Consider the following 14,895-nt stretch of genomic DNA (forward strand, 5'->3'; position numbering starts at 1 on the left):
AGGCATATAGGACCCCAACTAGGCTTGATCAAAGAAAAATCTGTATTTAAATTCATATAGCTGTTTATGTCATAACTGGCAGGAACTGGGACCAAATAAATAAACAGTCATCTGCTTAATGGATAAATAAAGTGTTGCATATCCATATAGGATACTACCCAGCAACAGAAAGGAAAAAAATACTGGTATATAACAACATGAACAAGTCTCAAATAGAAATAAACAGACTCAAACAGGTTATAAAATGACAGAGGAGGAGGCTTCTGGGCTGCCATAGCACTGCTCCCAGCACAGAGGAGGTGAGCCAGGCAGGCATCAGCAGCACACCACCACCACCACCGCCACCCCTGCCCTGTTGAAATGAGAAGGCATGTAAACAAGTCTCAAAACCAGACTTCTAGATCACCTACAGCAACCCTAAAGGTAAAAGAAATGGAACACTATGATACTCAATCACCTGAACTGGCAACAAAATGAAATCAGAAATAATTTCTCAGGGCTGGGGATTTAGCTCAGTGGTTTTGCTGCCTGCTGCGCAAGTGCAAGGACCCAAGTTCGATCCCCGGTACCAAAAAAAAAAAATAATAATAATAATAATTTCTCCAATAACAGCAGAGATTGTGCTCATAGTGCAAGACATGATTAATAAATCTAGAGAGGAGCTGAGGAACATGATGGAATCCCAACATAGGAAACAAATGGAATCCATAAAACAGATGCAAACAGATTTCCAGGACATTAAAAACTCCACTGAAAGTTTACACAGCAGAATGAGCCAATGTGAGGACAGTATTTCAGATGTACAAGATAAGATTGCAATTAGTGACTAAGAAAAGAAAAACTGCTTTAAAATTGTAGGGGACCATAAAAAATCAATCCAGCAGCTACTAGAAGATGAAAAGAAGAATAACATAAGACTGATTAGAGTCAATGAAGAAACAGGAAAGAGTGCAGATGACATAAAAAAAAACTGTGCACAGAAATAATGGCAGAAAACTTCCAAAGCAGTGGAAAAGAACTTGACATACAGATAAGTGAGGCATATAGGACTCCAAATAGCCTTGATCAAAAAAAAATCTACACATAGGCATATAATTGTTAACATTCCAGAAACCCAGCAGAAGAACAAAGTTCTACAAGCAGTTAGAGAAAAGAAACAAATAACATACAAAGGAAAGCCCATCAGAATCACAGTAGACTTCTCAACACAAACTGTCAAGGCAAGAAGAGCTTGCAGTGATGTATTCCAAGCCCTAAAGGAAAACAGCCTCTAACCTAGATTGATGTACCCTGCAAAACTCTCTTTCAAAATTGATGGTGAAAGAAGATATTTTCATGACAAAGAGCACCTTAGGAACTTCATGAACACCAAACCAGCACTCCAAAAAATTTTAGACAGTATCCTAGGAAAAGACAATGAGGATCACAATCCCCAGAAGCCCAGCAGAATGAATCCATTGGGCACGACAAGAAATTAAATGCAAAGGGAGAGACTCCATCAAAAAGAAAAAGTCATGACAATGATAAGTCAATAGGTATCAGTTACAACCATCAATGTTAATGTTAATTCACCAATCAAAAGAAATAGACTGGCAGAACAGGTCAAGAAGCAAGATCCAACAATATGCTGCATACAGGAAACACTTAATTCAAAAAGATACTCATAGACTGAAAGTTAAAGTGTGGAAAACAATACTCCAAGTGACAGGGGAACCTGAAAAAAAGCAGGAGTAACTATCCTCTTTGGAGATCAAGTGGATTTCAAACCAACACTGATTAAGAGAGACAAAGAAGGACACTATATCCTTGTAAAGGGAACAATACAAGAGAAAGAAATCATAAATATCTATGCACCAAACACTAGTGCACACAACTATATAAAACAAATACTAATGGACATGAAAAATCATATATGCACTAATACAATAGTAGTGGGGAAACTCAATACCCCACTGTCACAAATAGATAGATCAGCTAGACAAAAAATAAACAACAAAATACTAGAGCTCAATCACACTCTTGAAAAAATGAACTTAACAGATGTTTACGGAGTGTTCCAATCCACAAAATCAGAATACACATTCTTTTCAGCTGCACACGGGTCATTCTCCAAAATAGACCACATATTCACTCATAGAACATGTTTAAGTAAGTGCAAAGGAACTGAAGTTATCCCCTGTATATTATCAGACCACAGTGCAATGAAATTGGAGATCAATACCAAAAGAAACCACAAAAATTTCATAAACACATGGAAATTGAACAACATACTTCTGAATAACCAATGGGTCACAGAGGAAATTGAAGAAGAAATCAGACAGTTCCTTCAATTAAATGAAAATGACAGTATAACATATCAAAATCTATGGGACATAATGGAAGCAGTCTTACGAGGGAAATTCATAACAGTGAATACTCATATTAGGAAAACAGAGGGAGCCCAATTAAACAACCTGATGCTGAACCTCAAGCTGCTAGAAAAAGGAGAGCAGGACAACCCCAAAGCTAAGACAAGGGAGGAAATTATGAAGATCAGAGGAGAAATCAATGCAATGGAGACTAAGAGAATGATACAAAAAAATCAATGAAGCCAAGAGTTGGTTCTTCTAAAGAAAAAACAATATTGACAAACCCTTAGCCAACCTTATCAGAAAAAGAAAAGAAAAGGCCCAAATCCATGCAATTAGGAATGAAAAGGATGAAATTACAACAGACCCAGCAGTAATCCACAGGATCATCAATACCTACTTCCCGAACCTATACGCCAATAAGATGGAAAACACAGAAGAAATGGACAGATATGTAGATTCCTAGATATGTATGAATTACCAAAGTTGAAGAAAGATGACCTAAAATTTCTAAACAACCCAGTATCAATCAATGAAATTGAAAACATAATTAAAAACTTACCAACTAAAAAAAGCCTGGATCCTGATGGCTTCACCACTGAATTCTACAAGACATTTAGAGAGGAACTACTGCTCCTACTCTTTAAACTCTTCAATGAAATCAAAAGGTAAGCAATATTCCTGAATTCATTTCTGGAAGCAAGCATCACCTTGATCCCCAAAGCAGAGAAACACCCAATCAAAAAAGAGAACTACAGGCCAATCTCCCTAATGAACACAGATGCAAAAATCCTTAATAAGATCCTGGCAAATAGAATGCAGAAGATCATCAGGAAGATCATACACACTGACCAAGTGGGATTCATGTCAGGGATGCAGGGATGGTTCAACATATGCAAAACCATCAATGTAATATATCATATCAATGGAACCAAGGAAAAAAACAGATGGTCATCTCAGTAGATGCATAAAAAGCATTTGACAAAATCCAACATGCATTTATGATAAAAGCCCTACAAAATATTGCAATAGACAGTCTCTACCTCAAACTGATAAAAGCCATCTATGAAAAACCAACAGCCAGTATCATACTAAATGGTCAAAAACTGAAATCCTTCATACTAAAATCAGGAACAAGACAAGGATGTCCACTATCACCACTGCTGTTCAATATAGTTTTGGAAATATTAGCCACAGCAATTAGACAAGAGAAAGAAATAAAAGGAATAAAGATAGGAAATGAAGAAGTCAAACTGCTATTATTTGCAGATAACATGATACTCTATATAGAGGATCCCAAGAACTCCACCAAAAGTCTTCTAGACTTAATAATAAAATTCAGTAGAGTGGCTGGATACAAGATTAACACACAAAAATCAATAGCTTTCCTCTACACGAACAACAGACTCAGTGAGACAGAAATAGGGGAAATAATTACTTTCACAATAGCATCCAAAAAACTGAAATACCTAGGAATCAACCTAACAAAAGAAATCAAGACCTCTTCTCTGAAAACTACAGAACTCTGAAAAGAGAGATTGAAGATGATATCAGAAAAAGGAAAGACATCCCCTGTTCCTGGGTAGGAAGAATCAACATAGTGAAAATGGCCATACTTCCAAAACTGCTCTATAGACTTAATGCAATCCCAATTGAAATCCCAACAGCATACTTCATGGACCTTGAGAAAACAATCCAAAAATTCATTTGGAACAAGAAGAGATCCAGAATAGCAGAAGCAATTCTAGGTAACACAGACATGGCAGGGGGTATCACAACCCCCAACCTGAAACTATACTACAAAGCTACTGTGATAAAAACAGCCTGGTACTGGCAAAGAAACAGACCTGAGGACCAGTGGAACAGATTAGAAGATACAGAAACAACTCCAGACACACTCAGCCACCTCATCTTTGACAAAGGAGCCAAACACCCTCACTGGAGGAAAGATAGCCTCTTTAATAAATGGTGCTGGAGAAATTGGGTTTCAGCTTGCCAAAGATTAAAACTAGACCTATATCTCTCACCATGCACTAAATTAAAATCGAAATGGATTAAAGATCTAAATATTAAAATGGAAAACACTGAACTGGCTGGAACAGAGGTTAGGTAGAACTCTTGAAGACGTTGGTGTAGGGAAAGATTTTATGAACAAAACCTCTGTAGCCCATGAACTAGCACAGTCAACAAGTGGGATCTCTTCTTATTAAAAAGCTTCTGCACAGCAAGAGAAACCACCAATAGTGTGAGGAGACAATCCACAATGTGGGAAAAAATTTTCACCTGTTGTTCCTCAGACAAAGGTCTACTATCTCGAATCTATAAAGAACCTTAAAAAACAGACCTCCCAAATTTAAAGGCCCAATCCAAAAATGGGCAACTGAAATGAACAGACATTTCTCAGACAAGCAGTAGAAATGGCAAGTAAACATATGAAAAAATGTTCAATATCACTGGTCATTCGAGAGATGCAAATGAAAACAATGCTGAGATTCCACCTCACAAAAGAAAGAATGGCTGCTATCAAGAAATCAACCAATAACAAAGGCTGGTGAGGCTGTAGGGAAAGAGGAACACTGCTTCACTTCTGGTGGGAGTGTAGACTGGTGCAACCACTGTGGAAATCAGTATGGAGATACCTCAAAGAACTAGGACTGGAAGTCCCATTTGACCCAGCTATTCCCCTACTGGGTATCTTCCCCAAAGAATTAAAAGAATCATACCACAGTGATATATGTGCACCCATGTTCATAGCAGCACCGTTTGTGATAGCCAAAACTTGGAAAGAGCCCAAATGCCCATCAACTGGAGACTGGATAAAGAAAATGTGGGTTTTAAAAAAAAAATAAAATGGAGTATTACTCAGCCATGAAAAATAAGAAATTAGAGACATTTATTGCTAAATGGATGTACATTGAGGCGATACTCTTAAGTGAAATAAATAGGACACACACGTGTAAATACCGAATAGTTTCTCCAGTGTGAGAAACTGAAAGTGTAAATAAGGACTAAAAGGTATAATAGATAATGTGAAATGGGAAGAAAAGGGGCAAAGGGGAAAGGAAAGTGGGAAGGGTAGGGGAAAGGAAAGAAGGGACTGGAATTAATATGAGAAAATGAAAAAAAGGAAACAAAGTCTTTGTAAATAGGGAGGGCAGGGGAAGGAGGAAAAAATAAGAACCAAGAGATTATGTAAAGGTACAAATTTCCAATGATCAATGTCACTGTATTGTATACCTAAAATGTACCAATGATTAGAAGGAATAATCGATAATGCAAAATAGGAAGAAAAGGTCCAAAGGGGTAGAGGTAGTGGGAGGGGCAGGGGAAAGGAAAGAAGGGAAAGGAAAAATGATGAGAAATGGAAAAAATGGAACTAAAGTCTTTGTAAATAGGGAAGGGTGAAGGGGGTGAAGGGAGGGCTAGGAATGGGGAAAAAATAAGAACCAAGAGAGACTATGTAAAGGTACAAATCTCTAATGATGAATGTCATTATATTGTATACCTAAAATGTACCAATAAAAGTACATACAGTTAAAAAAAGATCAGACCTCCCAAATTTAAAGACCCAATCCAAAAATGGGCATCTGAAATGAACAGACATTTCTCAGACAAAAAAGTAGAAATAGCAAATAAATACATGAAAAAATGTTCAACATCACTGGTCATTCGAGAGATGCAAATGAAAACAATGCTGAGATTCCACCTCACCCTAGAAAGAATGGCTGCTATCATGAAATCAACCAATAACAAATGCTTGCTGGGTTGTGGGGAAAGAGGAACCCTGCTCCACTTTTAGGGGGACTAGAAAAACCTATATTATGTATCAGTTTCATGACTATTTTTAAATAAACTTATAGAACTATACATTTAAAAAGGTAAAATTGGGCTGGGGATTTAGCTCAGTGGTTGTGCCGCCTGCCTGGCAAGCGCAAGGACCTGAGTTCGATCCCCGGTACCCAAATAAATAAATAAATAAATAAATAAAATAAAATGGCAAAACTTACTATATGAAAACTATACCTCAATAAATCTAACTTTTGAAAGGCTAAAGGAAAATTTGCTACCATTAATATTAAGGTTCTTTCCAAGAATCCACTGCAAAACCCCAGTGGAAATTCCCATTCAGAGTGAAACTTTGGAATTGAGAGAAAAAAAAAATTCTCAAAGTGGCTGAAAGAAAAAGACTGGTGTAGGAGTAGAGGGACATTGGAAAAAATTGGCACTAATCACTGCACTTCAGGTCAACGTAAGCTCTACTCTCTACTGAAAGATATATGGAATTAGACCTTGCAAAACAAACACGAAGATGTCAAGACACATTTTCAAGCCAAACCTTTTTCTGAAGCAAGGAAAACCAGGTAAGAATTACAGACTTGAGTTCTAAGTCCCTCCCGTGAAAGTTTAGCTTGGATAGCTTTGAATTTGAGCAAGTTATTTAACCTCTTTGAGCCCCATTTTCCTCATCTGGTAAATAACAGCAGTAGACTAAGGTCCTATTCACACTACCCTTCCATTCTGTATTCTTTCTCTGTAGATTCGCATGATCGTAACCACTATTTACTTATGAGTTTCAAACCTCTACGTGTATGGCTTCCCGGGAAACTTACATCAAAGTTAAACTCATCTCCTTAGGCTTGCTTCATCTCTCTCCCTCAATTAGTACCAACATATCCACTATCATGGAAGCTAGACACTCAGAAGCCTTTCCCTCTCCCTTTTTCTTCCTTTCTTCCCTCCCTCCCCCTTCCTTCCTCCCTCCCCCTTCCTTCCTTTTCTCCTTCTCCCCCGCTGCCCTGAGTCTCACTATATTATTCGGGCTGGTCTCAAACTTCTGGACTCAAGCAATTCTCCTGCCCCAGCTTCCCAAATATCTGGGACTATAGTTGTATGCCACCCTATCGGGCTCTCAAAGTAATTTTTGACTCTTTCTTCATGCTTCCATCACCCAGTCAAGTACCAAACTTATTGATTTTGCCTTCTTGACTATTTCCTGCATCTCAATTACCACTGCTCTAACTAAAGCCTTTGTGGTTGTCTCTGGCCTGAATTACTGCCAACAACTTCCTATCTACCTGGCCTCCATAGTCCTGTTGACCCAGTATCCATCCTCCACATGGACAGCAGAATGCCTTTCTAAAATACAAATTCTCAGTTTAACAGCCTCCACAACTGACAGCAATGGTTCCTACCCTTTTCTGAGTCACAAATCCTTTTGAAAATCTAATTAAAGTAATTAATCCACTCTCTAAAGATAAATAATGAATGAACGACTGAACTCGTGATCATCCCGCATGCATGTGTGTGTATGTGTGTGTGCCTGCGTGCACACACACACACACAGAGCCCCTTGAAACCCATCCAGAGACCATCTACACAGTGTGGTCCCAGTCCTTTGGCACAGTGCCACAATATTCCTTGTACATTATATAAGATGCTCAGTGTACAAGGTGGATCTTTTTTCCAACTACTCATTGAGCAGTCTTTAAACAGTTTGCTGATGTGCAACTTTATAATGACAGTTACTCTAATCCTGGAGATTTTATACACTGGGTCCCAGCAGCATCTACTTCCTATTTGTCATCTCTGAACCTTGTTTTTTACTATCCTATTTGCTGGGAATGGTCTTGCCCTCCATTTTCTCTGTAAGCCCTCACTGATCTTCCTAATCATGGCTCTGACATTACTTTTTGTTGAAGCTTTGCTTTACTTTCTGTTTGGGCAGAGGCTTAAATTTTGTGCATATTTCTAAAATCACAGCATAATTTTCAGTCTTCGTGTCTGATCTTTCCCTGCTGGCTGCATCACTGATCTGTGAGCTCTTCAAAGGAAGGAACTAGTATAAGTGCTGGATGGCAAGTGTATGTGTGTGTGTGGTGCTGGGGATGGAACTCAGGGCCTCACATATGCTAGGCAAGTGCTTTAAAAGCGAGCTATACCCCCAGCCCCGTGCAACAGGTTTTTCTGTTGTTGTTTTGTTTTGTGCAGTACGGTGCCTTTACGCTAAATCCCCTGCCCCCGTGCAACGTTTAACATAGGTCCTGGACATAAACAATGCTCTAAAAACTTCTATGGGAAGAGTAACAGAGGGAGAGAGTGAGAAAAGGAAGGAAGGGAGGAAGGGAGGGAGGGAGGAAGAAAGGAAATTGTCAATCCTTCTGACTGACTCTAAATCCTACTGATTTCTTCAGAATTCTGCAAAGCACCTGCCTAATATGTAGTGCAGCTGGGCTCTACAGGCATTATCTGATGAAAGAGTAAGATAGCTCCACTTTACAAATGAGGAACTTAAGTGCAGAGAATTTCCTTGCCAAAGTGAAGAGCACATGTTTCCTAACTGTGCTGTTAGTCCTAATACATGTATCTGCATTGCCTCCAAGAACAGAATATCTAACCTTATGAAAATCGTAACAAAAAATAAAACTCAATTTGGGGAATATCTTATCATCAAAATGCAGTACAGGAAAAAAATAATGGCAATATCCTGCTTTAGTACACACTAAAGACTTCCATGGAAGATTCTTGGCTACCAATTGACCTTATAATGACAGCAGTGAAAAAATATTTTTTACTGTTTAACATAAAAATACCAAGAGTTCCTCTTTTAGGATCTTATGCAATTCCTCTAGCAACAAAAGAACATTGTGTGTGTGAACTTTATATTATTTTTATATTTCCTTCACATGTGTTGGTACCCAAAGAACAGAATTGCATGAGTCAAACTAACGATCATCAGTGACTTCTATAAAAGCTTTCATCACTTCAGGACCACTGAGGATACAGTGATAGAAAGCACAGATCAGAAGTAACTAAATCAGTTAGGTATAAAGCGCACAGACTCCCAAAAGACAGAAAAACCTTTAACCGTATAACTATGGCTACCTGAGAAACAGCTAAAGCTTTTTTGGAAGTGATGGGGAAAAATCTTAGGGTCACAAAGTCACCTAAGAAAAACAAAGGGCTCCACTCAGACAAACTGCCTACTGTGAGTCTCAAGAGTTTGCTATTTGAGTAAATGAAGGACAAGCAAGATCAAACTATAAACAGGCTAAGCCAATTTTCAGTCCCTCAGATTTCCTTTCTTCTTATTACTCCTATTATCTGCAAGATGCTTTTCAAAATCAAGAAAAATAATAAAATACAGTACTCTTGATATCACTTGCTTTTTGTCAAATCGAAATCTTCACTCAATGACTGGGACACTGTCTGGTGGGTATTTGGGAGTAAGCAAGATGCCAACCTTTTTTAAAGATGGCAGTCTTGAGCAGTGTATGACAGGGCTCCTGCCACATTGCTATCTGAGATTCATTAGAGAGTGAGGACATAGGAGGAACCTACGAACTGCAGAGAGATTATCAAAGCAGAGCCATCCTGTGAGCTTCTCAAGGGAATAGGAATGCTCTCTGGGGGAAAAAAATGTAGTCAACAAATATTTTCAAAGAATCACTTAAAATGCTGGGTATCTTCCCCAAAGAATTAAAAGAATCATACCACAGCGATATATGTGCACCCATGTTTAGAGCGGCACAGTTTGTAATAGCTAAAGCTTAGAAACAGCCCAAGTGCCCATCAACTGGAGACTGGATAAAGAAGATGTGGTTTTCTAATAAAATGGAGTACTACTCAACCATAAAGAATGAGAAACTAGAGACATTTATAGCTAAATAGATGCATATTTAGGCCATACTCTTTAAGTGAAATAAATAGGGCATAAGTGTGTAAATACCGAATAGTTTCTCTAGTGTGAGAAACTGAAAGTGTAAAAATAAGGATTAAAATGATTAAAATGAATAATTAATTGATAATTTGAAATATTAAAAGGTCCAAAGGTGTAGGGGTGGTGGGAGGGGAAGGGGAAAGAAAAGAAGGGAAAGGAAAAATTAGGAGAAAAGAAAAAAAATGGAAACGAAATCTATGCAAATAGGGAAGGGTAGAGGGGGTGAAGGATGCACAGGTAATGGGGAAAAAAATAAGAACCAAGATACATCATGTACAGGTAAAAGCACCCAATGATAAATGTGAAAGTATTATATGCCTAAAATGTACCAATAAAATAATTTAAAAGAAAAAAAAGAATCACTTAAAAATTGCTTCTTGCTCAGTGTGATGACAAGCACCTGCAGGCCCAGTCACTCGGGAGGGTAAAGCAGGAGGATCATTTGAGCCAGGGAGTTCAAAAGCAGCCTGGGCAACACAATGAGGCCCCATTTAAAAAAAGAAAAAAATTGTTGTTGCTAGGACCCAAGTTCAATCCCCGATACCAAAAAAATAAATAAAGAAAAATAAATAAAGAAAAAATTGTTTCCTTCCAAGACGTAAAATGTGGCCATATTTAATTTTGGAACGGTCCATTCATTTTAAATGATAAAGCATTTTCTTTGCTGTAGAAATCAATCCATATTTAAGAAGTTTTAGGGAGTAAAAAACCTGGATTCCAGACCGGGAATTTAGCTTGGTGGCACGGAGCCTGCTTTGCAAGCACAAGGTCCTGAATTCGATCCCTGGTACCAAAAAAAAAAAAAAAACTGGATTCCTATTCTGAACTGGTTTAAATTTCCCTGATTTTTAACCTGGTAGATGTTTAATGATGAAAATAACTATTGATACTACTTCGACTCCTGTTACTCTCCATCACCTACTGAAAATCATGTAAGAAATGACTGTTGGGAAGTTTAATTAACTAAAAGAAAGCATCATGTTTAAATGTTCCCCCCCCAAAAAGACCATGGACTTGTTAAATAGAATAAAACTAGTTAAATAATGTAAGTTTCCCTACCTCCATCTCCTTCATCTTTGAACCCCTTATGGCTACTACAGAAATAGGTATTCAAGAAAATTTTATAAATAATTCTTTTAAAAACTGTTTTCCCCCTGCTTTCTTTTCATTTTTTTATCTGAAGTCTTCCCTAAGAATATGTCTTCTTCCCCATATTTAAAATCTCCTTACCTGATTACTTTTTCAGTTAAACAACAGAATTCAACCACAACAAATCTTAACTGAAAGTTACTATAAGTACCTTTTTAGTTATAAAAACAAGAGCTACTTTTTAGTGTAAAGCAAGTAGTTCCCAGTTAAACTTCCTGCATATGAAGTACCTAAGAATAAATCAATAGCTAATCAAAACCTAGATGATGGCAAGAATTATAATTAGACTTTTAGAGCTTGAGGGGCTTTAATGTCAGGTCACCAGGTCTAGTGTCCCATCCAATCCAAACACTAATCTTTGCCCAGCATCGTTTCCCTGCACCTTCTCCTAACTCATTCCTGTTTGGGCCAGCAGTTCACAAGAAGGGAAATACAGGAAGAAAAGCAAAAGGGCAAAGGATGGCTATTATGAGACTGACACAGTGCCTGCTATAAGAAGGCACTAAAGCATGGCTACTAGAGTGTGCAATTCAAGGCTTTGACTATGAATTTTTTGACACTAATGAAAGAGATCGTATCACAGTTACTGAAATATTGAAATACTCCTCTCTTTCCATTACCAGCATGCAATGCAAATAAGGCCATGGAGAATACTTTCACATTCTTCCAACAACAAAAACTTCATCATTGGGCCGGGGATTTAGCTCAGTGGTTCTGCCACCTGCCCAGCAAGTACAAGGTCCCGAGTTCAATCCCCCGTACAAAAAAAAAAAACTTCATCACTGTTCATGAAAGATAGTATTTACAACATAAGGGAAATGGGGATCTCACCTAATAATTCAAGGAATTTAAAGCTTTTAAACATTTTAAGGTCCTAGCTTTTAAGCTTCTCATTTTATTAAAAAATATAATAAGCAGTTCCAAAGATATGAGGACTGGAACTGCCATATACTGCTAGTAAGAATGTAAACTGGTACAACCACTTTGGAAATGGACAGTATCTACCAAAACTGAACATATGTCTTTCCTATGATCCAAGAATTCCATTTGTTATATAATCCTAAGAGAAATGGGTGTTCATACCTGCCAAAAAGTGTGTAAAAGTATATTCACAGCCATATTATTCATAACAATATAAAACAAATGTTTTCAGTGATAAATGGTTGGTATACAAATAGAATGGTACGAATTATAAAGTGTATTCATACCAAGGATGGCAACCACCAATTTTTAAAATGAGAACCACTGCTACAGAGACATTATATCTCATAATCATAAGGTTGAATAAAAGAAGTTCCACATAAAAGACATAATAGGGGAAGGGGGGTGTCCTTGCATTAGCCTAGCATGAGCTGGGCCCCAGGTTCCATCCCTAGCACCACAAAAAATAAGTAAATAAACAAATTAATTAGTTAAAAAGTATCATAATAATGGTTTGGTTTACTTGAACTTCAAAAACAGGTTAAAAAACAATCTATGATATTAGAAGTGATTTAGTGGTTATCTATGGGCCCATTTTGACAGAGAGGGCAGGGCTGGAATTGTTTCGTACCTTGAGTCCATAGTAATGTGGGTACACTAATGTTAAGACTGCTAATGGAATTGTACTCCTTAAAATCTGTGCCTATTTACTGTATGCAAGTTATTCTGCATTTTCAAAAATCTGGAAGGAGACAGAAATTTCTGAAATCTTTCCTACATATAAAATAATTCAATGTAGCTTAAATGCAGTTGTAAATACTGGTCTTTCGTGGGCTCTACCACTGAGCTACATTTCCAGGCCCCTTTGTATCTTCAGAAAGCCTTTTTATGCTACTGAAAAATACACTAAATACAGAACTCTAACTTTTCATATTAATAGAACCTGAAAAATACATTGTACCATATATTTGAAATGTACATACTCAGCAATTAGTAAAGATTTTTTTAAAACGTAAAATGTCTTTGTTTTTCTATTTTTCCCTTATTTTACATTTCTTATGCTAGAATTCCGAATTAATTGTAAAAAAATATTAGAAATCCTGCGCGTCTGTATTGCAAACATCTTCTCTGTTTATCACAGACTTCACTTAGAATCTTAGAATGTTGGAGCTGGATGGGGACGCAGCCGTCACTGGGCAGAAAAGGCCGGTGAGGAGGGGCGGTGAGTGCCGGTCCCAAGGTTGCAGACAGAACCAGAGCTTCCAGGCTCTGAGCGCTCTGTCTCCTCCAACCCAAATTCGATTCAACCCTCTCATATTTCCAAACAGAGAGCTGACGCGAATTAGATTGGAAGATTTTTTTTTTCCCCCACAACTATGCCAGCCAGCAGATTACCTATTTGAGAGGACAGTCCTCAGAGTCCTTGAAAATCCTAGTGGGGTTTAATCCTAGGATAAGAAGAGAATGTCAGAGGAAGGGGCGGCTAGTATTTTAATATATAAATCCTGTTTGCATAATATTCCCAAAGTAACTATTCGTTGACCTGACCAAAATCTGGCGGGGTTGGGGTGGGGAGGGGTTGGGGTAGGGAGTCGTTACTGGAGATGACCTGGCTTTGAAGGAGGATGCGGGCGCATTTTCCCATCAGAGTTCACTCCATAAATCAAAATCTCAAAAGAAGAGTTAGAGGAGGCCCCGATGGAGTCTACAGGAGCAGAGGTCTGTCGGGGAGAGGTCCTGAGCCACCTGGCGCCGCGCTGGCCGCCGCAGACTCGCGCGGACGGCCCGGCCCCGTGCGCGGCCCCTGACCTGGCGCGGAGCCCTGGCGAGGCCGCCTGCGGAGTCCGGGCCGTAGCTCGGACCGCGGCCGCGATGCGGGAGCTATGCCAGACCAGAGGGCAGAGGACGCGGGGTGGGAAAAGCCGGGGCCGGGGGCAAGTTTGGGGCCAGACTTGAGGGCGCGAAAGAGGGGAGGGGCGCGGCGGCGAGGGAACGAGCGAGCGCGGGGAGGGGCGCGTGCCCGGTCCCCCAACGCGGGGTGGGAGCCGAGGGGCCGCGCCCGGGACGCCGGGGGGCTGCGAGCAGGCGAGCGGGGCCTTACCGAGCAGCGGCAGGCGGCCGCCGTGCCGCGCCAACACCGGCATGGCCTCCGGAGCCCGGGGTCCCCAGGCCGCGTCGGCCCAGCCCTGCGAAGCCGCCCGGAGCGGCGCGCCCCGCGCTGCAGGTGGCTCGCTTAAGGATGCGCGTCACCGACCGCAAATTCCCTCGGACTGGTGCAAAGTGGAAGGGGGAGGAACCCTCTCCCCAGAGGCAGGGGCCGAGGCGAGAGCTGCGAAGCTGGGCCCAGCCTGGTAGCCGTTGCCTGGCGCAGCGCTGCGGCCGAGCCCACGTGCCCGCCGCGGTCCGCAGCCTGAACTCGGCTGCGCCCGGGGCTCCCCGACTGCGGCGGGGGAGACTGGGCGCGGTTCCGCCGGGGAAGTTACACTGGCTCCAAGGCTCTGGCTGCTTTGCTGTCCCCAGGAGTCCCCAAACCCTCTCGTTTAGATTCCAGAGGGGTAGGGAGGGGACAACAGGGAACCACAAACCTCCCTCCTTGTGCACTCGGGGATCTTTGAGGCCCCCCCCAGAAGGGCGCTGAATCTCTGCCACACACTGATGCTTCCATGGGTTTTCTATGCTTGGTGGAGCTTAATCGTAAGGTAGTTTTCTTTGTCTCCCCCTCCATCCCCTAGGATGCCCAGGACCCAGTGAATGGCTGGA

General features: G+C 40.2%; 1 protein-coding gene across 4 annotated transcripts in view; it reads right to left on the reverse strand.

The window, feature by feature from the left end:
• Flt3 (fms related receptor tyrosine kinase 3) overlaps positions 1-14,518 on the reverse strand; it is a 110,366-nt gene extending 95,848 nt beyond the window's left edge. Inside the window, exons 1-2 of one of the 4 annotated variants that reach the window (XM_087199384.1) lie at positions 14,237-14,509; positions 13,531-13,583 (exon numbers count right to left, since the gene is read on the reverse strand). Coding sequence is in view for 2 of the 4 variants with exons in the window: in XM_004854805.4 (XP_004854862.1) it covers positions 14,237-14,279 (43 nt within the window). In the remaining 2 variants the exon portion in view is untranslated. Of the gene's footprint in view, positions 1-13,530; positions 13,584-14,236 lie in introns of all 4 variants that reach the window. The other 3 variants (XM_021236324.2, XM_004854805.4, XM_004854804.4) reach the window with 3 other exon arrangements.
• Positions 14,519-14,895: the final 377 nt, after the last annotated feature.

This window comes from Heterocephalus glaber, unplaced genomic scaffold, assembly GCF_053883595.1.
Source record: "Heterocephalus glaber isolate CG9 unplaced genomic scaffold, H.glaber_assembly_v1.0 deba00001719, whole genome shotgun sequence".
In the NCBI taxonomy this organism is placed as follows: Eukaryota; Metazoa; Chordata; class Mammalia; order Rodentia; family Bathyergidae; genus Heterocephalus; species Heterocephalus glaber.